The 24,473-nt window shown below is 44.9% G+C and overlaps 1 protein-coding gene across 2 annotated transcripts in view; it reads left to right on the top strand.

The window, feature by feature from the left end:
• The first annotated feature begins 4,983 nt into the window (after positions 1-4,983).
• Positions 4,984-24,473, top strand: part of LOC126540855 (nose resistant to fluoxetine protein 6-like) — a 104,989-nt gene continuing 85,499 nt past the window's right edge. The window contains exons 1-2 of one of the 2 annotated variants that reach the window (XM_055076219.2): positions 4,984-5,258; positions 5,804-6,361. In XM_055076219.2, coding sequence (XP_054932194.1) covers positions 5,989-6,361 — 373 coding nt within the window. In that variant the 5' untranslated portion in view covers positions 4,984-5,258; positions 5,804-5,988. Of the gene's footprint in view, positions 5,263-5,803; positions 6,362-24,473 lie in introns of both variants that reach the window. The other variant, XM_055076225.2, reaches the window with a different exon arrangement.

Raw genomic sequence — 24,473 nt, 5'->3', positions numbered from 1 at the left:
CCGCGGAGCCTTGGTACCCAGTGGCGGCGAAAGCACTTCCAGCGATTCCCGCCCAGAGAGGGCGGGAATCGGTGATAGTGCAAGACACGCGAAGCCAATGCCTCACACGTCTACTGGATGGAGCACCGTCGCCTTGCACCAAAGCCGATAAAAGTGTACGCGACATAACGGCTCGCTCGGAACCGTCGATGTTCCTGCCAAACATGCCGACGAATGCTACATAATGTTGCCGCGGTCATCGGTACAGTCGACTGCTTCATCCCATAAAGACGAAACGCCATTCCTATAGGTGTTCTTGACACCGCCGCCGTTGTTTGAGATACTGTTTGAGGCGCTTGAGCTACTATAACTGTGCGATGCTCACACTCAGCTACACGAGAACCATGTTCGATAGCTGACAGAGCTCGCGCCTCCTCAGCTGGAGGCACCAGCTGAAGGAGCACCAGCTAACAGTCACTATACACGGATACGCAAATGATTGTGTGTTCTCTGTTTGCTACAACGGAGAAAGGAAAAAAAAAAGATCTGTAACTGGCAGTCCACGCAATTTAGAATGTAATGCCCCTATGTTGGCCAGACTGCCCTGGTCCAGTAATTGGTTATTTTGCTGAGTCTGTTGGCCGTCAGAGTGAATACATTCTATACAGAGCATGCTGCTCAACTTGCTTAGTATCTGATGGCGAATTCGGCCAATAGCATCCACGCGCACCGGGGCGCCCTAGGACAACTATGATTGGATGAATAGGCGCATTGGGATGGAATAGACGCACTTGCCGAATTCGCAATAAGTTCTACGCAAACACGTAGGCTCTACAGCATTTCAGTAACTGCGTGCAACGTGCAAAAATATAATCACCTTGATTGTACTAAGCTCCATCCTGGTGTGCTAAGAGCGTAATGCGATCGTAATGACAGACAGACAATGAACTTTTAATGACAAATCAGAATAAAAGTGCAGAACTAAGTATTGAGGTAGCACGTGGCGAAATCATGTTCCTCATCCTTGAAGAAAGAAGGACAGCAAGTACGGGCGCTATAACGTAAAACTATTCCAAACTTTTCTATTCCAATTCTGCTATCAGCCCTCCACGATTGGTCAAAAACATTTTTCGACCACCCCCACTTCACCTGTCTGTCACGCGAGGTCACGAAAACCACGATACCTCCCCATCTGATATGATGTGTACGCACTGATTATGCATGATTTGACAGAAAAAAGAAATACAGTTATTTCTGATTCGACCCCTTTTCGCCATTAGCCCTCGGCTATTGGTAAAAAGCTTTCGGGCTGCACCCACTTCACCTGCCTGTCACGCGACGTCACAAAACCGCAAAAACTCACCGCGTCAAAGTGACGTGTACGCGATAAAGATGCATTAATATGCCGAACAAAACTGAATTTTCTTCGGAATAGCCGCAGGCTGCCCCGTTCCGAAAGGAATAGAAGATGGCTGCCGCCGATCGCTCAGACGCTTGCTACTCGCACCTGTCGGAGAGCATGGGTGTATTTGCGAATAATAAAACTTCTTGCGTGGCCGTGTAACGTTTTCGAGCACTTTCGGCACGTTTACCCCCTCATTCTGCCAACTATCCTTTGCTGAGGGTCCGTTTTAGCATCATTCTTGAGCTTCCGTTGCATGCCGCCGCGATTTGCGACCAGCCACCGCAAGGTAAGTAAGGGAAAGCCGACCAATCATAGACGCCGGCACCACCCTCTTCATCCGGTTATCGACTTTCAGTGCAGTGGCTCGGCCCCATCGCATCCCTCTCCACTTGAGGGTTCTCCTCGCCCCTTGTCAGCCAACTAGATACGACAAGCCGCTCAGTGTAGGCAATGTTATTCGTTTTACAAGCATACAAAAGTGACCTCCTATGAACGAGGAGAGCGTTTGATTGGTCTGTTCAGACAACCCTGCGGGTGACCGCCCGGTGCTTGCGTTGGTGGTTACGCAAATTTGGCGTCAGGAGATTGGAATAGAAACATATTGGAATAGTTTTACGTTATAGGGCCCACATGTGCGCTATAGCGTAAAGCTATTCCAAACTTTTCTATTGCAATTGTGCAATCAGCGCTCCGCGATCGGTCAAAAACATTTTTGCACCACCCCCAATTCTCCTGTCTGTGACGCGACGTCACGACAACCGCGATAGTTCCCCATCTGATATGACGTGTACACAATGATTATGCATGATTTGACCGAACAAAAGAAAAATAATTATTTCTGATTCGACGCCTTTTCGCCATTAGCCTTCGGCTATTGGTCAAGAGTCTTCGGGCTGCGCCCACTTCACCTGCCTGTCACGCGACATCGTAGGACCGCACAAACTTACCGCGTCAAAGTGACCTGTACGCGTTAAAGATGCACTAACATTCCGAACAAAACTGAATTTTCCTCTGAATACCTACAGGCTGCCCCGTTACGAAAGGAATAAAAGATTGCTGCCGCAGATCGCTCAGGCACGGGCTACTCGCACCTGCCAGAGCGCATGGGTTTATTCGTGTATAATAATACTTGTAGCGTGGCCGCGTAGCGTTTTAGTGCAGTTTCGGCACGTTTGCGACCTCGTTCTGCCAACTCTTCTTCGATGAGGATCCGTTTAATATATCTATAGCGTCATTCTTAAGCTTCTGTTCCCTGCCGCCGCGATTTTCAACTAGCCACCGCAAACTAACTAAGGGAAAGCGGACCAATTGCAGAAGCCGGCACCACCTTCTTTGATCCGGTTACCGAGTTTCAGTGAAGTGGCTCGACCCCATCGAATCCCTCTGCACTTGAGGGTGCTCCTCGCCTGTTGTCAGCGAATTAGATAAGACAAGCCACTCAGTGTAGGCAATCTTATTCATTTTTCAAGCAAACAAAAGTGACCTCCTATGAATGAGGAGAGCGTTTGATTAGTCTGTTCAGACAACCCTGCGGGTGAAAGCCCAATGCTTGGGTCGGCGGTTACGCAAATTCGATGTCAGGAGATTGTAATAAAAACGTATTGGAATAGTTCTGCGCTGTAGGGCCTCAGCTTACTATATGTCGTATAGTCTCTTCAGACACTGCCACAGGCACAGAAAAACGTGTATAGATATACGGAAGACACGGAAGAAAAGTTTGGCCAACTGCACGAAGTTGAATCTGCAGTGAAGCAGGCAACGTTGCTGTTCCGCTGAAAAAAAACAACACTGTGAGGTGCTCCGGTTAAATAATTTCAGTGGTCTAATTCTGTCATCCGAAATGTGATCGTATTACAAGAGACGTACCTACCAGGCTCCAGAGACGACAAGACGGCTGCAGCTCTTTCGGAAACTGGCATCCCAGTTGAGTAGCCACCCCAAACATGTTGTGCCCGTTGTCGCCCGTGCCGTAACCGCAGTCCCCAGGAAGCGCTCACACCCTCGTCATCGTTGTAATAAACATAAGATGGTGACCGCCTACAGGCGCTGGGAATGCTGGTGTATGCACATGTCTTGTTATTATTGCACTGTTTGTTTTAAATGACCTGCTGCGGTTCATATCAATGGCCGCCATGTTAAAAGGCCAAATAACCTGCGATTTCTTGAAAAGGTATCTGTGGCCGAATCTATAGCAATGTTTTTGTTTGGAACTGCTGTTTGCCATCGACAGGCCACCTTCGTTCATAATATGTCTAGATTACCGCATTTTGCTTTGCCTACAAAAGCAGCTTTGATGAAGCAAAAAAGATTTACCTTTATTTTGAGAACTAGGGACACGTTTGGTGCATATGGCCTTTTTGATACAATAGAGTTGATGGAGTCAACTTAGCCAGAAACCATTGAGGAATTTTACCAGGGTGCAATACTGGATATGTGTGTAGATTTTACTGCTATATACAATAACAAACCATGTAACTTAGTGATCCATTAAGCATGAAAACATTTGCAGATACTGCACCAACGAAGTGTGCACTTTCAGAAAATCTTGCGGTTTAGCGGCGTCTACAGTTGAATGCTATGATGAAACGAGAATGATCGAGTTACTCCGCCGGAAATATTACACTGCCAGAAACAGTACCTCAAAAGCCATAAGTCAATATTAAGTCGTTAACACTACAAGAAGGCAAAGTTGTTGAATTGACTTCAAAACGCCTAAATTTATAGACTTTGTCACTAAATTACGAACACTTGCGCGTATTACTGCTTCTAGAAAGCTTGGCTTTCTATACAGGTTGCCTGTTCGATACGCGGTTACTTCTTATTTGCTGTGTCTGAAGTTCGACACATAGAAGTGTCGCACAAAATTCGTTGGAGACCGATCGAGTGCGTAGGTGAGTATATTAAATGTGGGCACATTGTCAAAGTAAAACATTTTTTCGCGAACACACCTCTGCGCACGCATTACGAAAGCCCATATAGCCGGTGTGAGATGAGACAAGTGCTTGTCACGCGCAGATATTTCGTGACAGTTGACACCAACAAAGAGCGTACCTTTCGAACGTCGAGTCAGTTTTGCAAGCAAGCAAGTGAAACATCTTTTTACACCAGTGAGATGCCAAGACTAGCGTGAACTAAATAATCTAAGCGCTCATAGCAGCTTCGAAAACATGGCACGTGCGAAAACGTCTTCTGACGACCGATCACACATTTCAAAACGCGAGCCCTCGGACCACGGAAACACGTGGCGCTTTGCCAGAAACCAAGTTGGAACAGTCACAAAAGGAAGGCTTCGCGTTATAGCTGAAGGGGAAAAATAATGTGGAAGGTCATCGTTTCCCCTCAGCATGCACTGCCTCTTTCTTGATCAATTACTGGGCCGCCGAGAACACGCGAACTGGCGGCTTCATTACGGAAGAAGCGGCTTCGTACACTCACGTTTGGCCATACGCTAGTAGCACTGTTCCGGTACCAAGATCTTGCAAGACCCCCTTTCTCATCGTCGGAGCGCATGAGTGGCCAAGCCACTCGCATGTGCCATCTAGTCATTCTCATGCGGGAGGACGCGCAGCCCTCCATCAGGAACACCTCTGCAGACATGGTTCTAGTAAATGCGTTTGTTTTTCATCCTCCTTCCCTCGTCCTTCCTGCCTTTTTTTTCTTGATGGTTCATGCTTCACATTTATGATACGGTCTTCACTGGCTCACCGTTGCTTGTCGTGCGCATCGTTGCGGCTCCTGATTTGTGCACTCTGCCGCCTTCGACACGCTTAAAACTTGAATGCGCACGCAAGTGGTGGTCTTCTCGCGATCTGTGTCCTTGCAGTTCTGGATTTCTGCGAGAAGCCTCAGTATTGTGCATCATCGTTTTCAAGAGGTGGGTGAGTCAGGCATGCAAGCAATCACTTTTGTCTAAAACGGGGAAGTACCTTCTGCCACTGTCGCATCCCTGGAACCTAAAATCGCACTGTGTTCCGAGCACAATGTGGCGGTTAAGTAAACTAAGTCGGCGCCTCCCTGTAACCACCTAAGATGACGTATTTAAACCGACTTTGAATTTTGACAGGGATGCTAATATAACTGATAATGCTCACGAAAATGTTCAAACTATTCTATTGACGTTCAAACTAGGTGATCCCCCAAACTATGTAGTATAGTAAACATCTTTAGCAAGCACTAACGCACATTTAGTATATGTAAGTAGAGACAGAGCTGCAATCGAAGCAGTACCATCAGTAACCAAAACTGTTGCACCGCGGATATTCGATGGGACGTTGGCAGGATACCATTTTGCCTTAAATGCTTCTGAAGCAAATCGAGTGGCTATGACGTAATGCCTTCTTTTTAAACGCTGGTTATCGTCATCATTCAAATGCGCGTTTAAATCCTAATTCGGGATGAAATTTTTTTTTTTATTTTCAGAAATGTGAAACATCATCGGGAAGATTTGCGAGCACTTTGGAGAGGTTCATAACAAAGCTGTCGCCGTAAGAGAGACAAACGGGCATATTTAGGCGACTAGTATCACTGACTTCATATCAGAATCACACAGCTATAGTCACCAGTGCACGAGCCAAGCCGGGTCCACTCACAGCTAGCGAAGGCCAATGGCAATGCTTCCGCTGCCTTCCAAAGGGCGAAGAGCACGACGTGATGCATCAGTGGCTGAGTTTGCACTCACGGCTACACTTGTGCTGTTCCTAGTTTGGACGCCAGGGGCGCGAGCACAGATCCCGTCGACGGACACACCTAATGCCCGAGAAGCGGCAGCGACGTCAGCGGTACAGGCCACCGCCGTCCCGCAAGTGGACGAAATCGACTACGCGGAACTGCTGCGAGATGTGGTGGACTACGGCGTCTCCAAGTTGCCGCCGTCATTGTTGCGAAAGTTCCTGCGGGCCGGCTTACAACCGCAGTGCAGCATGGCGTTGATTCGAACCCTGAGAGCAATCTTAGACTTCGAGCCATGGGCGCTCAGACGTGAGTACATGAAGAACAGTTACGGTCATTACAGAGCTACCTCTGGAAGGGCGAGGGGGGGGGTAGGTGTTGGGAGGAGAGGGTTAGGAAGCTGTGTACGATGTTATCATATGTGGATGCAGTTGAGTATAGACAAGAAAAAAGCAACTAGCCTGTTTCAAGAATTGTCAGCAGCTCCTCGCTCGACTTGTCACCTCAAACGGCCAAACGTCAATTTCGCTCAGCCGTAACTCCTGGCAACGAATTGGCTTAGGATCGTGATTGTGGTGATGATAATAATGATTTTCCATTGTTGTCGTGATCATAGCACCCATTGAATCCCGCATATTGGCACATACCGGGGATCGGCCAAGAATCGGGAAGTTCGAAAATGTAATTAAAAGAATAGTAAAGTCAGAACAGTGGTTTGTATGAATAACTTCTTTAGAATCTAGGAATACTAAGAAGCATGTGATGTTTAACCGTCCCTCTACGAGACAAACAGAGGAAGAATTTAAAGCTAGAAAAGCAAGATATTGCAAAAGAAGTTATGCAAATGAGACACCGTGTAGCAATCGGTGTACGCGAAGCTTTCATGAGCCACCAAGGCAAATTGGCCCCTAATAAGCGAGCCGCGTGACAGATTTCAGTGAAGAGCGCGACTCTCAGCCTTATGGTGTACCTTGCAGGGAAAATTGAATTTCACTCAGCGTCAAAACGTCTTTAATCACAAGACACGGCGTTCTTATCCCTTGTGGAAACGCGTCAATAGGATGAGAGGCGCACAGCAAATTTCGGCGAAGAACGCATCCCGTAACGTCATCAAAGAAATGGTGCGCGCTCTCACTTTTTATAAGTAAAGTGTTGCTATGCGACGCGCCTAACGCCCCAAGCATTTGAAAGCACCGGCTTGCCCGAGGGTAATTCTCAAAGGTTATTCATCATCAATCAATCAGCTTCATTAAATACCGTATTCCGAGTAAAAGTGTCAAAGAGAAAATTGTCGACCACCTAGAAGAATTCCTGATCGAGCTTGCTGTTGCTCAGTAGCTGCCACACAAAGGTTTTTGTCACGCTGCGAAGCGCGCGAAAGCCTGCACTTTTATGTGTTTCGAGGGCTTTCTTTCATGCTTGGAAAAAACTTCTATGTTTCCGGCATTGAGCAAAAGAAAGCTGGTTCCGAAGTTTGTTAGGATTCGCTACAATTTTTATGGACACAGAAGTGTCCATAAATATTCTCACATTAATATTATTTAATTAGGTTGCTTATTTATAGCTAATGGCAAAATACAATAATATTATTGGGCCTGCTTCAAGCGACGGCAATAAACATTACCTTAGTTTGTCCAACTACATGGCCCTTGCATCTATTTTTTTTACTGGGTGCAAGTTACAGAGGACACATGGTACCAACACGTGTCAAGGTCACTCTCAAGGCCACATACACGGCCCGACAGAAATACCGATACAATCCGCAAATTGCCAGAGTGGCCAACGAAAGCTATCACTAAAGCAAGTGAAGGTAAACACGTCCGCCATAATTGACACCAATATTTTGACACTTATTTTGTCGCGTCCACTCGCCCCTTCTTTGTATACACACCACACACGATACCTAAAATGGTAAGCGGTCCATCTTTACTCGATAACCACAGAGAAAAACACAAGAGGCAAGGTAAGGCCGGACGTGGCTTCCTGCCAACGTATGCCATATTGCACAACTGAATTTGCAAACTTCAGAGCAAGAAATGTTCGGCGAAGTATTCCCGGAAGTGTTTTTTTAATACTTCACGCACGTGTAGTTACACTGTTGAGCAATAAGAGTCATAAATGTTCCCCTTCGTTCAGTCATAAATGTTCCATTTCCCCTTCGCAAGGGGAAATATTGTATGGAGGAGGTTATCGAATTACTTCTTTCTAATGCGATCGAGACTTGCCTTCAGGCTTAATGTTTTGTACGTAATATACGTATACTATGTCGTCTGTGGCGATCCTTAGATTGTTTTAGCGCAATAGCAACCCTATCGTTTTTCATATTATATCTGTGCGGGAGAGTTTACCAACATGTGTGATGCCAACTTAGTCAAAAAGCATATATGTTAAACATAAACCGGCTGGAACAAACATACGCAGAATAACAAAATAAAATGTAAGTAAATGTCACTTGGTGCCCACGCGTGCCTTGCGCACATAAAGTTGAAGTGGGCACATCGCGCATCGCAGCAAACACATATAGCATAGCAAGAACTCAGCGCAAGCTCAAGTAAACGAACTGCACGCCACAACAAGCGAATATAGCACAATAGCTAATGACAGATAGTCAAAAGTGAAATGGAGGTAAAGTTTAAGCGCAATGAATGCCGGTTCTCATTAAGTTCATTTTGTAGTAAGGGGGGATATGCACTATAAACGCACGGGCAACAGAAGTAGAGCGGGACAGGACGCGCACAGTTCATGAACTGACACTTGCACACTGAGATCGTGACGTGCCATTTCTGGGCGCAAGATCATGATGGCTGCGTTTTTGGATGACCTATGGGAATGACGAAGTCTTTTTGATCGTTGTATGCATGTCATTCATCACCAAGAAAATTTGCGCGCGTCCTGCCCACTTCTACTTCTCTTGTCGCTGTGTTTATAGCGCAGTACATCCCTTATAACAGGGTCAACTTCCGCTAACTAGCCTAACTTGCCGCTTTACCATAGTAACTTCGAGTAAGCACAATTTCTGCGCATTAGTGGGCCCGTATTTATGGTTCATGAGCATCACGCATCACGCTATACTCAAGAATAGGGCTGGTAGATGGTGTAGCACATTGTGGTACAAAGGTTATAAAAAGGGATGAGGTACTTCAGTTAGCTGCCCAAAGTAAGGTAGGTTCTCCTATCGAAACGTTCGCCATCCTTTCTGAGGCACTTTATCCGTGTATATAACCTTCATACGACATCACGCTATAGTAATTTTCAGTAATCCTTATTCGTTCCGCGAATTATATTTCGGAGCTAAATTCCCACTTTTGAAATTGAATTATTGTCAATAGATCTAACATGGTTACGCCAATGAGAATGGTTTTTATACCAAAGCAGGCAATTTTCTTTTTTGTATGATGAGCACAATTAGGACAGTGCAACAATATCACTCAAAGTCATATTTGAATGCTTTGAATTAGAGCGCATCACTCTTGCCTGGGCCTATTAATTGCAGAGCAGACATTGAACACGCAGTTCTTACATGCAGCCAGTCTATTACTGTTTCAATTGATTGGCTCACATTGAGCGAAACGTCCAGTCATATTTTCAGAAATAGGATAGCGTTCTTCCACCATATTTTTAACTACGCGTCCTTGATGTTTGCTACCCGCCATGGTTGCTCAGTGTCTATGGTGTTGGGCTGCCGACCGCGAGGTCGCGGGATCGAATCACGGGCACGGCGGCCGCATTTCGATGGGGGCGAAATGCGAAAACAACCATGTACCTAGATTTAGTGGCACGGTAAAGAACCCCAGGGGGTCGAAATTTTCGGAGTCCTCCACTACTGCGTGCCTCATAATCAGAAAGTGGTTTGGCACGTAAAACCCCATAATTTCATTTAATTTGATCTTTGCTCAGACAGTTGAGGCAAGCGCTTGTGTGAACCGTTTTGTTTGGATTAATCAGACATGGTTTCTTATCAGTGTCCGCTACCTTCACTAAGTTGTCCACGAGAGCGTAACCCTTCATGACACAGTGGCTAGGAACCCATTCAAATGAAATTTCGTGGTGAAAGTAAATCACACTTGTGCATGTTTTCTGCACTTTACATATTGCAGCATTACCAGTTTTCATTAAAAAAGTGGTGGTATTTGTGCGTAGTTAGGCACGGAATGTTCAGTAGTGATACTTCGCAGTAGCTTAGGATAACCGATTTAATGGACGTACATGGGAGCGCGTGGTGCTCAAAGCGGCCATTCGAGCGCGGACTTCTTTACCCTGCTCTGAAAGGTACCGGCGGCTCGTGAATATGAGATGCGAATTACCTACGAAAACAGTTAAACTATTTAGCACAACTTGACAAATATACATTTGATTTGCCTGCTACGGACGCTGTAAAGGACGCCGCTTAGAGAAACGCGATGCCGTCTTATGACTCAGGTTAACGGTGTTTTAAACTTTGGCGCAATTGGTTTTATTCGCCTCGCCGTATACCCACGTGTTGAGCAGCAAACACGGCTAGCCTAGTTAACGTCCCTGCCTTTCCTTCCTTTTGTAGCTTTCTTCTCGAGGGAAGAACGGTGAGGTGTGGTATAGGATATCTTTTTTTCATAGGCGCCATCTTATTTCGGAGGCAGTAGTGTTGTCTATGAGCTGTCAGCTTCCACCGCCATGCTGGCCTGGGCAAAAGCTCCATGTCGCGGAATGATACCGGCGTGGGCTAGCTTGAATGTTTGGTTCCCTCGAAAGCGGCATTTTTTTTTTATTTCACATACCCACGTTAGGGTGATACCGGGCCTCGCTCGGGACACTGTTGCGTATAATAAACGTTTCTTTCTCTCTCTCTCCATCTATTTTTATTCACAGTGGCTACATATGACACTACAGTGAGGGAGAATACAAAAGGTACAAAACATAGTAGCAGAGGTAAGTAGTACTAGCCCTATAAAATATTTCACACGCAAAAATGGTGAACGGGAATAATAAATAAGAAGAACTGAAAGGAAACGAACAGCAGCAAGCACGAAAAAAACATCGTCAGGAGTGCGGGAACAAAAATCAAAATGATCCTGGCTACTTCTTACAAAAAAAAAAACGATGAAAGCACATCCGAGTAAAGAAATAGTAAGATTCCACACGCATGCATAGAAGCACCGAAAAAGGCAGAAAAAAATTGTCAGATAGTTCCATGGAACGAAGGAAGGCCGTTACAGGCGTCAATAAGCATAAACATGTAGAATGCTAACTATCATAGCACATTTTGTGTCAATACATTGCCTGCATTTTGAAAGAGAACAATGTTTCAGGATATTCGATGGATACAATGGTAGAATGCAATCGATTCCAATGACAAATTGTTTTCGGAGGAAAAGTGCTACTGAGAGTGGCAGTTCTTCATTTATATTCTATCATTTTCTTACAATGGTCAATGCTTGAGGAAGCATATTGGGGCCGAAAAAGTACGACTCGTGCAAAGTACCATTGTCTGAATAATATCTCCCATGCAATAACTTTAAACGAAGCGCTGCTTTGTGGTTCCCTAGTGCCTGCAAACCCAACACTGCTCTCGAGTTAGTTGCCCTGCAACGCGTGTCTTTAGAACAAGCCTGAAACGTAGCGTCCTACTGTGGGCAGCTTATCTTTGCCTACGGCGGCTGGAGGGTCTTCCTTGGTACAAGCGTAATCAAGGATCGATCTTCTATTCAAGCTATATTGAACCATGAGAAAATGAGCGTGTGTTTCGACGTAGAAAAAAATTCACCGACGATTGCTATACACCCTAATCCGAAATTTCACCGCAGCCCTGTTTCAGCGCAACAGCTCTCTCGTGCGGCAAGTTGGAAACAGAGCGAAGTGCTGTGCGACTGCCTCGCTTATCGGGAGATGACGAGAGGCAGCGCGTGGGTGACGCGTGCGCTCGATTCACAGCAGCCTCTGCAGACGGACCTCCGCTCATGTAGCGCTTTGTTTCCATGCAGACGACGCGCGCTACTCTGGCGCCATCTCGCAGCCACCGTCGCCGCAAAGCCCGTCTTGCGCGGCACTACGCTTTTCTTCTCGCGCTTTTGTCATACCCTCCTCCTCCATTTTCCGCCTCATGTTTCCGCTGCACCCTCCTCCGCTTTTGCGCTCGCGCTCGCTTCGCTATTGGCGTATTTCAACGCCGGCTGCGCTCCACATAAACTTTCATCCTTCACTGTGCTCGTTTGCGCGGCTACGAGGAACAGCATCGACGCTCGCTGCAAGAACGGCCGCCTCAGATATGCGCTCTAATACCAGGGATTTACACAGTTTATCGGCCGTATAATCGACGCATCGTTGCAAGGATAAAGAGGAAGTATAAGAGACGCCCAGATACTTGCATTCCAATACCTCTTTTATGGCAACACCATTTCGGGTGTAAGCGCAGTGATGTTTTTTCTTGAAAAGCTAACACATACTGCTTTGTTCCATTTTAGTGTCATTCTCGATTTTTATTCCATTCTTCTACCATGTTCAGATCGTTTTCAATTTCCGAGCAGTCATTGTCAGTACATATTTTATTATAATGTATACAATCGTCGCCAAATATTTTCAAATCCTCATTTCTTGTTTTGTACTCCAAGGACCTGACATAACAACGGTTACAGCGCTTAGTATTGACTCAAGCTTTCTATGATTTGTTTCTGTTGGAGACGACTTATAAAACGATAACTTATTTGGCTCTTCCGGGTAAGTCTCAGATTTCTGAGCCACAGTTTACTTTTATATCTTCTGGTAGTTATTGCGCAGGAAGGAACAAAGCGGTCTTTTAGTTCAAAGAATTTCTTTTTGAAAGTGAAGCAGAGATTCGCCACCGAGTACGATTCTCGAAGGGTCTCAAAAACAAAAAAGTAACAATTTAACCCAGAAATAATTTCAGGTATATTAACATTACCGTAGATATAAACGCGTCAGTTAGTTTTGTAAGTATTTTCATGCGTCATATTAAGTTCGCAGAGGACGTCACAGAGGCCTGTTATACCTGGCATGGTCACCGTCGAGAGAGTAAAGTTTGGTGTGTTCGTCCGAAAAAGATCGAGAATATTGTCTCCTCTTGTAAGCTACACCACTGTCTTGGTCAGAGATAAATAATTCACAGAATGCGGACGTGGAATTGCCATATTTAATGAGCCATCTATGCAAACTGAATGTGATCCGCGAATGTAAAGTTGGCATGACTCAGCGTGAATAAATGCGATGTGACTCGTATGTGACCTGTTTCACGCCCATTTGAGGTAGGTCTTTAACGAAAGATGTCTGGCGTTTTTGTTGAAACTTCCGGCATGGAGAACACCCACGGTGATACTCACTTTCTGCTGACCAAAGCTAATTCTGTGGAACACTAACTGAGCAACATTTTTTTGGTTAGATGTACCTGTGCAGCTTCTCGATGATTCAGCCACGAAAGAGCGGGACATCAAGTTGTGTTGCTTGGCAGAAGCATTGGTGGCGCGTCTAGAAAAATGTCGGTGCCCGAAAGAAAGGTTGACGGTCCTCTACTATTTCACAAGCGGACTTTGCTGCACGTGATATTCCGAGACATCAATAGGCTTCTTTACTGAAGGCGGTCAGGAACTTCCTCCATGGACAGGGAGAGAGAGAAAAACTTTATTGATGCTATCAAGGGGTTTAGCGGTGAGCCGTCTTGCGCTTGCTGCCTGGCTCTTCAGCACGGGTGGGCCCCTATTCCAGGGCTCCACTGAGCCTGGCCACTTCGCACGCGTGCTGCACCATTGCCCTTTGGGCGGTGAGCTCGCTGCTGATGAGCAGGCCCTCCCATTGCTCCGCACTCGGGTTTTTATGTTTATGGAATGTGTAGTTATGCTTACATTCCCATGTTATGTGGTAAAGAGTTGGTATTTCTCCGCACCATGGTCAGGAGTTTCTGTATTGTGTCGGGTACATTTTACTTAGTATGTGTAGATTATAGAAAGTGTCGGTTTGTAGCCTTCTCCAGTCGGCTGCTTCCTGTTGTGTAAGTAGTGTGTGTGGCGGAGGATATTTGATTCTCTGCCCTCTATAGTAGTTTAATATTTCCGCACACGTCGGCTCCACCGTTGTAGGGTTCTCGAGAGGCTCTATCTGTCCAGCTCGGTATGTGATCTCGCGAACTAGACTGTCTACTCTCACGTTCCCTTCAATCCCGGTATGGGCCGGTATCCAGAAAAGTTTGTGTTTCACTTTATTACCGAGGGTTCCTGCTCCGACGAGGATTCGCAGGGCCTCTTTACAGACTCTCCCCTGCATGTAATGCCTGCATGCAGCTTTGGAGTCTGTTAATATGGTTAGTGATCTGTTACTTAGGTAGCCTTCGGTCGCTGCAAGCGCTATGGCGACCTCTTCCCCCTCCGCTACCGTGCAATTCCTTATGGTTGCGCAGCTGATTGTCTCTCCCATGTAGTCTACTACAGCCGTAGCTACTCTGTGTGTTCTAGTGTGCTTGTCCCACGGGTATAGTCCTGCATCCGTTTCCACCGTGTTTTCCTGTGTTGCCAGGTGGCCTTCCACGTAATCTGCCCTTGCCTGCCTTCTGGCTGCGTGTAGGTTCGCATCCATGTTGCGTGGAATTAGACTTATTCTGAGGGTTTGTCTGACGTTGTCTGGAATGTCTGCCTCTCGATCTATTGCCCTTTTCGTATCGTATCCTAGTCTCTTTAGGAGCATTCTTCCTGTAGCCGACTGCCAAAGTCTCGCTATTTGTGTGTTTAGTTGCGCTTCTGCCAGCTCGCTGAACGTGTTGTGTATTCCTAGCTGCAGTAGCTTGTCGTTTGAAGTATTCCTCGGTAGGCGTAGTGCCGTTTTGTACGCCTTCCTTAGTATGGTTTCTGCTTGTTCTCTTTCTAGCTTGTTCATCAAGTGGTAAGGTAGCGAGTATGTGACTCTGCTGACCACTAAACTTTTAACCAACTTGATCGTGTCTGCCTCTTTCATGCCATGTCTTCTATTTGAAACTCTCGTAATCATCCTGCTTACTTGATCTGTCGATTTTTGGAGTAAGCTAATTGTGTGACTGCATTTTCCGCTGCTTTGCAGCCACATTCCTAGAATTATTATCATGTTCTTTTCCGCTATAAGCTGGCTCTCTAAGTTTATTTCGATTTCGGCCTTGGTGGGGTTCTTTTCAATTCTGAGTATTTCCGATTTCTCTGTGGAGCAAGCCAGGCCTCTTGCCTTAACATAGTTTTCTACGTGGTTTGCTGCCTCTTGCAGTTTCTCTTGCTTTTGTCCTAGCGTTCCTTGGTTGGCCCATATTGTGATATCGTCCACATACATTGCATGTCGTATGCCCTCGATTTCGCCTAGTTCCCTGGCCAGGCCAAGCATCGCAATGTTAAACAGTATGGGTGAAATGACTGAGCCCTGTGGCGTACCTTTGCTTGGGGTGACAAAGGTTTCGCTTCTTATATCCCCTAGTCCTATTGTGGCCGTTCTTTTTGCTAGGAAGGCTCTCACGTAGTCATGAGTCCTCTTCCCAGAATTTATGTTTTGAAGCCCTTCCATTATTGCCGCGTGGCTGACATTATCGAAGGCTCCCTTGATGTCTAGTGCCATTATGATGTTTTCTCCTGTCTTGGGTGCTTTGCTTAGGACCTCTTCCTTAATCTGTAGGAGGACATCCTGTGTTGATAGCTTTACTCGGAAGCCAAACATACTGTGCGGATACAGTTCCTTGCCTTCCATGAGTTGCTGTATTCTCTTTGTGATTATTCTTTCGTATAACTTTCCCAAGCACGAGGTGAGGGAGATTGGTCTTAGGTTTTCTATCTGTAGTTTCTTTCCTGGCTTCGGGATCATTACGAGCTTGGCGTGTTTCCATTCCTCCGGGATCGTTCCCTCGTTCCACAATTTGTTTAAGTAGATTGTTAATTGATCTATCGCCTTCTCGCTTAGGTTGCGAATGAGGGAGCTGTTAATTTTGTCTGCTCCCGCTGCTGTGTTTTTGGTTAGGGACCCCAGAGCTGCGTTCACTTCTTCTCGTGTGATTGGCCTGTCCATATCTATGAGGGGCACAACCAGAATATGTTGTTCTCTTCTTCATGATTAGGCAGTGCACGTGAAGGAGGGTGCTGCTGAACAGCCACACTTAGTTCACGATGCGCTACACAATACCTTTATCACCTACTTAACGTTCTTTTGCGTAGATTCGACTTAGTTGGTTGACTAAATTACGGTATTTTGAACTGGGCCTACCCTTGCAATTTTTCGTATGTCCGAAAACCATGCAGTATCGGAGCCGCCGGGACACATGGTACTCTCATTGTCACTTCTATTGAACACGATAGTACACACTCAAACGTGAGCAACAGCGCAGGTACGGGAAGAGCACAGCGCCTGAGAACTTATTCCGTCTGACCTGATTCAGTGGTTTGAAATCTATCACCAGACTAAACTCTCAGAAGGTTCCTTTTGAGCCGGGGTACAGAAGTTTTTTTTAACTCCTGAAAAACGCATTGATGGCATCTAGGCTATATTAAGGGTCTTGCTCTATAACATCAATACTACAACCTGAAATCCATGTGCAGAGCATGAACCCACCGAGGTAGCTTATGCGTGGCTATGGCGTACCGCTACTCATCTCAAAGCTAGCAGGTTCTATACCGGCCTATGGGGGCGCATTTGGATAAGGGAGAAATGCAAGAACGCGCGTCTACTTAGATTTGTGCGCACGATAACGTGACGCCAGGTGGTCTAAATTAATCTAGAGTCTCGCACTACGGCGTTCCGCACAACCACACAGTGATTTTAGCACGTGAAATTATAGTATATTAATTAACTATAGGTAAAACAAAAGCGAACTAATGCTGTGTCAACCGCGCCAATCAAAGGTGACCTAGTTTCATAAGAGTACTTGTTCAAGAGCTATTAACGAGAACCGATCAGGGATTCAGGTAAGACACCGGTAAATTGCGATCTAACAATAATAGCAACTGACTTAATACAATTCTTTGGTAGTAACGCGTTTCGCTGGGCACGCGTGCTGAGTATTAGCTACATGTTTTGCTGGCAACAACAGTTGATGGCAGCACTCATTGCGGAGCGCTCCATCTGCGAGTATAGGAGAGCTGTTTCTGAATTTGTCCTGCTGTATGCACCATCGACGACAACATGTGTTCACTGTGAAAACGTGAAAAACCGCTGTCACCGAGAGCCAAGAGAACACAGCAGAGCACAGCAATGTGTCCCCTCATTCTGCCATGAGCAATAGTCGAACAAGCAATGTAGCTCAAGCCTTGTTCCTTGCTGAACTGCTACTCATCACTTCAAGCCTCCATCTTTGTGTAACCTTCCGTGTCCCTTTGTCTGTGTCAGACAAGGCGTGCGCCTCCTGCACAGTATATACCATGAATTAGCCAAGAGAAATTGCTCCCATTGTTCTTCACCGTAGTTGATCGACATGTGCGTGACCGGTGCTCAAGCGCAGCGCTTTTGGCTTGAGAATGATGACCGCCTGGCTACGGTGTGAAGTCATATCGCGCTCCACAGGGGTCTATCCTCAGTGGCGTTTCAAAGTGCTACACTCGCGAGAAAAAGTTAGGAGTGGAAAAACATTTTTATTTCTTCTAGTACAGCCCCACAGCATGCGTTTGCTTCAGTACATTGCATCAATTGAAGAGCTCACGCAAGCTTGATTTCCCAGGCAGGGAAAATATTTCTTGACACGACTGGTCTCTAAACTTTTGCTCGCCACTGTATACCGGTTTCCGCTCGCGGTGAATGGGAGTGCAACATAAGTTTGGGCCGCACGTCGCGTTCACCATTTGGACACTGCGCATATTGAGATGATGTGTCTAAGTGTGACCTGACAAACAGCCGCGAGCAGCTGCTTGGTCATCAAGAGGAGCGAAGAGATGCATCTTGAGCAAGGGGAGAGAGGCACCTCGTGGAGTGCGGTCATTACGAACGATCTCCACACCAAGGCTACGGGAAAGTGCTTTTTTTGGCTCTATCAAGTAGCAGAGAGCCTTTCATAACTATGCCTCCAGCGTTCAAGGCCAGCGCGTCTGAACCTTCCATCAATTGCGTGCATGTGCATGATTTTTCTTTCTTCTTTTCTTTTTGTGGCACTCTACCTGCAAATGCTATCGCCAAATAATGCCCGTTATTTCACCTAATACTGACAGTGCTGTGGAAACTGCTATTGTGGACTGGAGTGCTTCGGCATTTGAGAAGCTTCTGAATTCCCCTCTGTGCTGCGTGTCACGCGAGCGCTAATTGTCGCTAATGTCCAGAGTATTTGTCGCTCTCGAAACAAATATATACGTACGCCTGAGTTATAAAAAGCAGCTTACACTTGTCTTTAAAGAAGAAATTACCGTGTACTCCCTATGACGACTGCCTGAGAATTAAAAAAAAAAAAAAATTGGAGGACGCTTAAGCTTCGGCTTTAAAAGTGGAACGCGACAGTATTCAAATATTCCAGATTGCTTTTCACGCTTCCTGGCAACTGCGGCTCATGTACCCGCAATGTTAACCGGAAAACAGTAAAGGCTGTTTCACATGTTGCGACTGCAACGACGAAAATCGGTGCTGTCGCACGCGTCGCAATGCGATTTTTAGAGGGCTCATTTCATATGATTGCGATTTCAACAATGCGACTGGTGCGACGCCCAGGGTTGCTTACTGCCAGGTTTTGTGGCACACGCTGCATAATTCCTTTAATGTAGTGAATGAAACGTTTACACTATAATATTATTGACTTCTCTTGATCAGAAGCAAATATTATGTACGTTTATTATTTAAAAACGTTAGTTAAGATTTGTCTTGGAGTGCGCGACGGCGGTTTGTGTAGTTCAGCAAGTTCAGTGCGACATCGCGCACGTAAACAGCTGTTCGCAGGTGGTTCAGCGGTTCTTTATTCTATGGTTCAGCGCTGTGTGTTGTCTTATCTACCTTCTATGACCGTTTCGTTCTGCCTGCGCTACAACAATCTACAAGATGACCTATCGACAAGTTCATTAGTTACCCTCACCGCATATGCAGTATTCGGAATTCGGCTGCCACGAAGTTGTCGTGTCAGCCCAACAAGATCCTCGCGCTACCCGTGCTCGGCGTGAGCTTGTGGAGAATTGATGCGTGTATATTGCCCGTCATTGCGCATGCGTGGTGCCTGCTCCTAGCCATATTCTTGCACCAAACGCAACAAGAAGCACCAACCCGAACGCCCGCGTGTGCGCCTGAACGAAGCCTCAAACGATCTGTGTGATTACGACGTGGAATGAAAATTGTGTTGTGAAATTCAACCTTAGCGCTAGCCTGGTTCGTCCATCGCCGTGCTTGCGCAGCGAATATATATATGGGAGCCCTCTCTAAATATTTCTAAAGGCGCAAAAACCGACGCATCAAATGTTTCGAGCAGTTACTGTCACTTTTGTAGAAACCTGTACGTTGTAACATAACATTCTAAAAGACACGCTTCTCGTCCACTTTGTTGGCCCGTGTCTCGCGCTGGTAGTATACTCGGAACTTCCAACAAGAAGACCATATCAATACGCGCTATTCATAATGCAGGATCGTAGGCCCACGGCAGGCGCACTTGCCGTAGAATTTTTCAGCTTTCTGCTCAGCCTCGCACGCCTCTCACGGTTAGCCTGTTTTGTGGAAATAAATATTGTTATTATATTATTAATGTTATTAGATATTATAGTTTTTTCACTGTAATTTATAGCAATCATCCAGATTTCTTAAGCTAGTCATGCATTTAACCTGTATTAGATCAACGTCGTTATGACATGCTTATGGGAGTCATTTCAAACTAGATTGCTCAGCCAGAGAAAGTACAAATGCAAGTCTCAATGATTATTCCGATTCGGTATTCCTAAACAGATTACATTGGCAGAATTTTATGCCTGCTTGCATTTCCTGCAATTCAATGTTCAGAGCTGGAAAAACTGATTCCTTTTCTTGCTGTCGAAAGGCTGCTTCAATGTCGATAGCAAGCTACAATTATTCATTTCGAAAGTGTTAAGCAATGACTATATGTCTAAGCTTATCAATGCGTTTTTGTACCACGAACACAATTAAGTTTTCTCTCTCCCTCTCATTGACAGCCATGGAATGAAACCATTCACTTTCATAAGTATCAGGATGCAAACATTCTGAAATTTGTCCTGAGCATTTGTCTGCATCCTATAGTGTGCATGTTTGTATCAAGTTCTGGGGTTACAATCGCAGTGATCTACACATATTGTTACATTGCAACAAACAAATTTATTTAACTTTGTTTTCAAATCTACAATGTGGCCGTGCAGTAACAATTACATTATTAAGCAAAAAAAAAAACTGCAGATTCAGTGTACGTGTTGGAATCAATGCGAAGTGAAGTTTTTGTCAAGTGGTCAATGAAATGCTGTTAAGTAACTGCGATATATAAAATTTGTCTTAATTTCAACAATCTAACATGTCATCTTTTGCAAGGTTTGCTTATGCACCACAAAGGTGACAACCTTGATGTGATGTAATCTTTATGCATTACACTGTTCACACACCATACTGAAACGCAAATGGCAGTTAATGTAGATGCACGCTGCGAGACATCAACACAGTGACGTTTGTTGAGCAAGGAATGGTGCGAGGTGTATGCAGACGAATGAATGACGTGCTTATGTACTTATTTATTTATATACCTCGCAGGCTGCAAGGTTGGAGTATTATGCGAGAGGGAATAAAAAAGTTGTTACAAAAGGAAGAAGGGCACAACATTAAGAAAAAAACCAGCAAAAAAAGCAGTACCAATACATTGCGCCAACTAGCCCAACGTATTTTACTGGCACAACATTATACAATACTTAACAAACAATAACAGAAAAAGTTACTGCCCATGCACCCTGTACAGACGGTAAACCTGCGAAGCTGAAATGTGCGGCCCCGGTGTTTATCACTGGGTTAATTCCAATGGTTTATTCAAGTCTTTCTATAATATTGGTTATGTATGTGTTTCTTAATGAGGTTATGCACATGTTTGGCTTGGGTTTATCATATTGTTTATTTGTAATGCCACACATGGCACTTTGCAAGATCACCATCATGGAAAGTGCAATGAGTGGTTCATTGTGTTAATCCAGCGGGTCCATCAAAGTCTTTCTGAATTATGTTACGCACTTGTGTTTTGTAATGCGTTAATCATAATGTTTATGACTCAGTTATGCACTGTAGTTACCAAGTGACACACCGGGGCTGCACATTTCATTTAATTAAATACAGGGACACATTTTTGAACCTATTGGGAAGTCGGAGAGAGACTGCTGCACACGCGCTCTTCTGCTAGAGCTGCTGCTGCTACTCGTGAATTCATTAACTATATTGCAACAGAAATACGATGGACAAGAACGAAGTGAACACACAGCGCTTCGTTCTTGTCTGTTGTCTATCTGTTGCACTTTAGTTAATAATGAATACACACAAACTCATCTAGTTTTCAGTTATGTCAGGCTTATAAGCCCTCTTGTGTCCTGGAATACCTGCATGGCTATGTATACTGTAATTTAATCTCTGGCCATGTGCTTACAAGTCGCGTGTCAATCTCCTGATTTTCCTGACAATCTTGTGTGATGTGCAGGCCCAGACAGTTTCTGGTGAATCCATGCAGGGTGTTGTGCAGGGTGTAATCTGCACTACAAGTGCTTCTTTGATTGCTTTCAGTTCAGCTTTTCTAGGTGTAGGATGACCTGGAATGGTACTCACTTATATGGGGTTTAGTTTTATGTAGTGTCATACTACTGTTACACTGCTATCGCCAGGTCATTGTACATATTATATGTGCCTTATGTTTGCTTGCATCTTCATGATTAGCAACCTCCTCTGTGTGTTTGGCAGTTGCATATAGTCTCCTGGCCTAATTGCTTGCCACCCATATTTCACGGTATGGGCCTGTTGTGTTTCAAGTTCAGGTACTCTCGAGGTTGTATTTCTGAAGGGAGGGGTAGTCGTCGTTGCATCTCACATGCTAGCTGGCATAGTATCTTGGGACGAGGTTCTGAGCTCTTGAGACAAAGAATTTGTGCTGCAGGCTGCAACTGTACTCTGTCTAGGTGCTTGTTCGTTAGCTCTTTCTCATAGAGGTCTTCAAGCATGGTAAAGTTGGAAAGACCTGTTATTACCACCCCATGCCTGTATTCGATGAGTTGTCTTTTTTGTGTGCTGCTGGTAATTCATACTGTACCATACCTTGGACACAAGCACAGCATCTGCGATATTCTATAGTATCCACTCGTCCACCCCCATGATTTCGAGATTCATCTTTTCGCCAGGTGTGGAAGTTGCGTCCAGGTATTGCATAATTGTTTCACCCAAGTGCCGTCATGGGCTTACACTAGCTGAGGATTTGTAGATGTTGACTTGCGGGCATATTTGTCCAGCTATGTGGATCACAATGTGCAATCTGGGGTAGTTCTTGATTCTAGTCTTTCTTTTTTTTTTTCGACGTCAATATGAGCTGGCTTATAAGAAAGCGAGAGGCCAGACTGGCCAAGAAAGTCTGCAGTGTTGTCAAGGGCTTGTTGCATCATTCTTGATTTCTACAGAAGATAGCTTTCCCATAGACTGCAATACACCATAGGCTGTAGTGTTTCTTGTAGTATCCCGTGTTGTTGGTGTGTGTGGGCCAAATGTACCTCCAACTCTCACCTGGAATTTTCTGTCTTTCAGAAAGTTACTGTTTAAGTGCTCTACCAGAAATTTTTTTGCTCATTGTTCCTCTTATTAGAGTAGCATGAGGCAGTACTGCTGTTAAAAGCCTCTTCACTCTCTTCATTCTTTCATAAGCGGTATTACACAATGTCCTGCAATGAAGTTTCTGCTGCTTATGGCCAACTCATATCTGCCTGAAGGGACAACTCTTGAAAAAGGTTTTCTTTGTGCTATGTGTGCGATGTAGTATGAGCATTCATGCCTTGACATTTATACATCTGTAGAACCAGCTTCCTGACAGACCCCTGCTAGTAACAGCGCAAAATGTAGACAAGGGACGAGACAAGAAGACACCACAAGCGCTGACTTTGACTTGAAAGTCAGCGCTTGTGGTGTCTTCTTGTCTCGTCCCTTGTCTACATTTTGCGCTGTTACTAGCAGGATGGAAAACCAACAAGCCCAAGCTGCTATTCTTCCTGACAGAGTACTTGCTATACCTGATCATGCTTACTTGTGCAGTGCTGTTGAACAATACATATTGATGCAATGAATATTTACACAATCGAGTTATCACAAAGGATGGCTGTTTTACAATTCTGCCCTTTGCTTTCTATTGGTGTTAGATTTTGCATAAGTATGCCTCCCTATGCAATATCATGAGAAGCCAACAAATGCGAAGGTTGTGGGTTCGGTTCCCACCTGCGGCAAGTTGTTTTTTCATCCACTTTCATCTCCACTAATTTATCGTTTCTTCATTCCATATATTAAACACAAGTAATTTCCCCTATGTTGTCCTTCGTGTCAGTGTTTGTTGGCTTCTCATGATATGACTAATAAAAATCGGGCCCCTCGGTTAACCCCCTTTCTTCTCGTTTATTCCCTATGCAATAGTATTTTGAAGTTTAAGGGTTCAATAAAAGGTGATGAACTAAATCTAAGTGCAAGAGCTTTTTTTTTACCTATGACTCCCATCGAAATGCGGCTTCCATGGCTGGCAAATCAACCCCTCGCCTTGTGTTAGCAGCAGAATGCTATAGCCACAGTGGCAGGTGAACAAGTTGACGAACAATATTTCTGCCAATAATTTTTTTTTCTTGCCTGTATGTAAGTAAAGTTTGGAATAAGTTTGTCATTGCAAAAGAAGCCCAGTTTGTGGTCCTTTATTGAATAAACCGCATATTGTGTATAGTTGAAATGCAGAAATTTGTTCCAAAATCCTCGGGTGATATATGTTCTTGCAAGTAGCATGGTATTTCATTACTTATAAAGATAGTAATCGCAGCGGATATCGTTATATGGGTTTACACACTAATATATGTGATCACAAACTTATTAGGAACTTACTAGAAACATGTAAGGCATGAATGTTTCTGCACACTTGATCAGCTGTGAACGTGCAAGAACTGCTTGTACTGGCTGAACTGGCTGACTTCACTGCACACTTTTGATTTACTTTTCTTCAGCGTGTCGTTTTATACTGCTTTATCCCCACAAGAACAGGCTGTTTGCCTGGTTTTCGCATTGTTGCACGAGTTCTACATGATTGTGCAGGAGGGTACGTTGTCACTGTGCCACTATAGCAAGCAAGTTACTTAATCTACTAGCCGTACAGTTAATTACGTTGCGGAGCAAGTGTTCATACATATGCAGTAAGGATACAAAGTCCGCAACATAGTCAATGTTTATTGGTTTCTGTACAAGAAAAAAAAATTCTCCAGAGAAGAGGTGCAACTTAACGCGCATGTAATATTTTATTCAAGCCACGGATTTAATGCTATCGTAGCAAATTCATTAC

This window comes from Dermacentor andersoni, chromosome 3 (assembly GCF_023375885.2).
Source record: "Dermacentor andersoni chromosome 3, qqDerAnde1_hic_scaffold, whole genome shotgun sequence".
In the NCBI taxonomy this organism is placed as follows: Eukaryota; Metazoa; Arthropoda; class Arachnida; order Ixodida; family Ixodidae; genus Dermacentor; species Dermacentor andersoni.
Note: the sequence above shows the minus strand (reverse complement) of the source record. Positions and strands in the feature narration are given on the sequence as shown.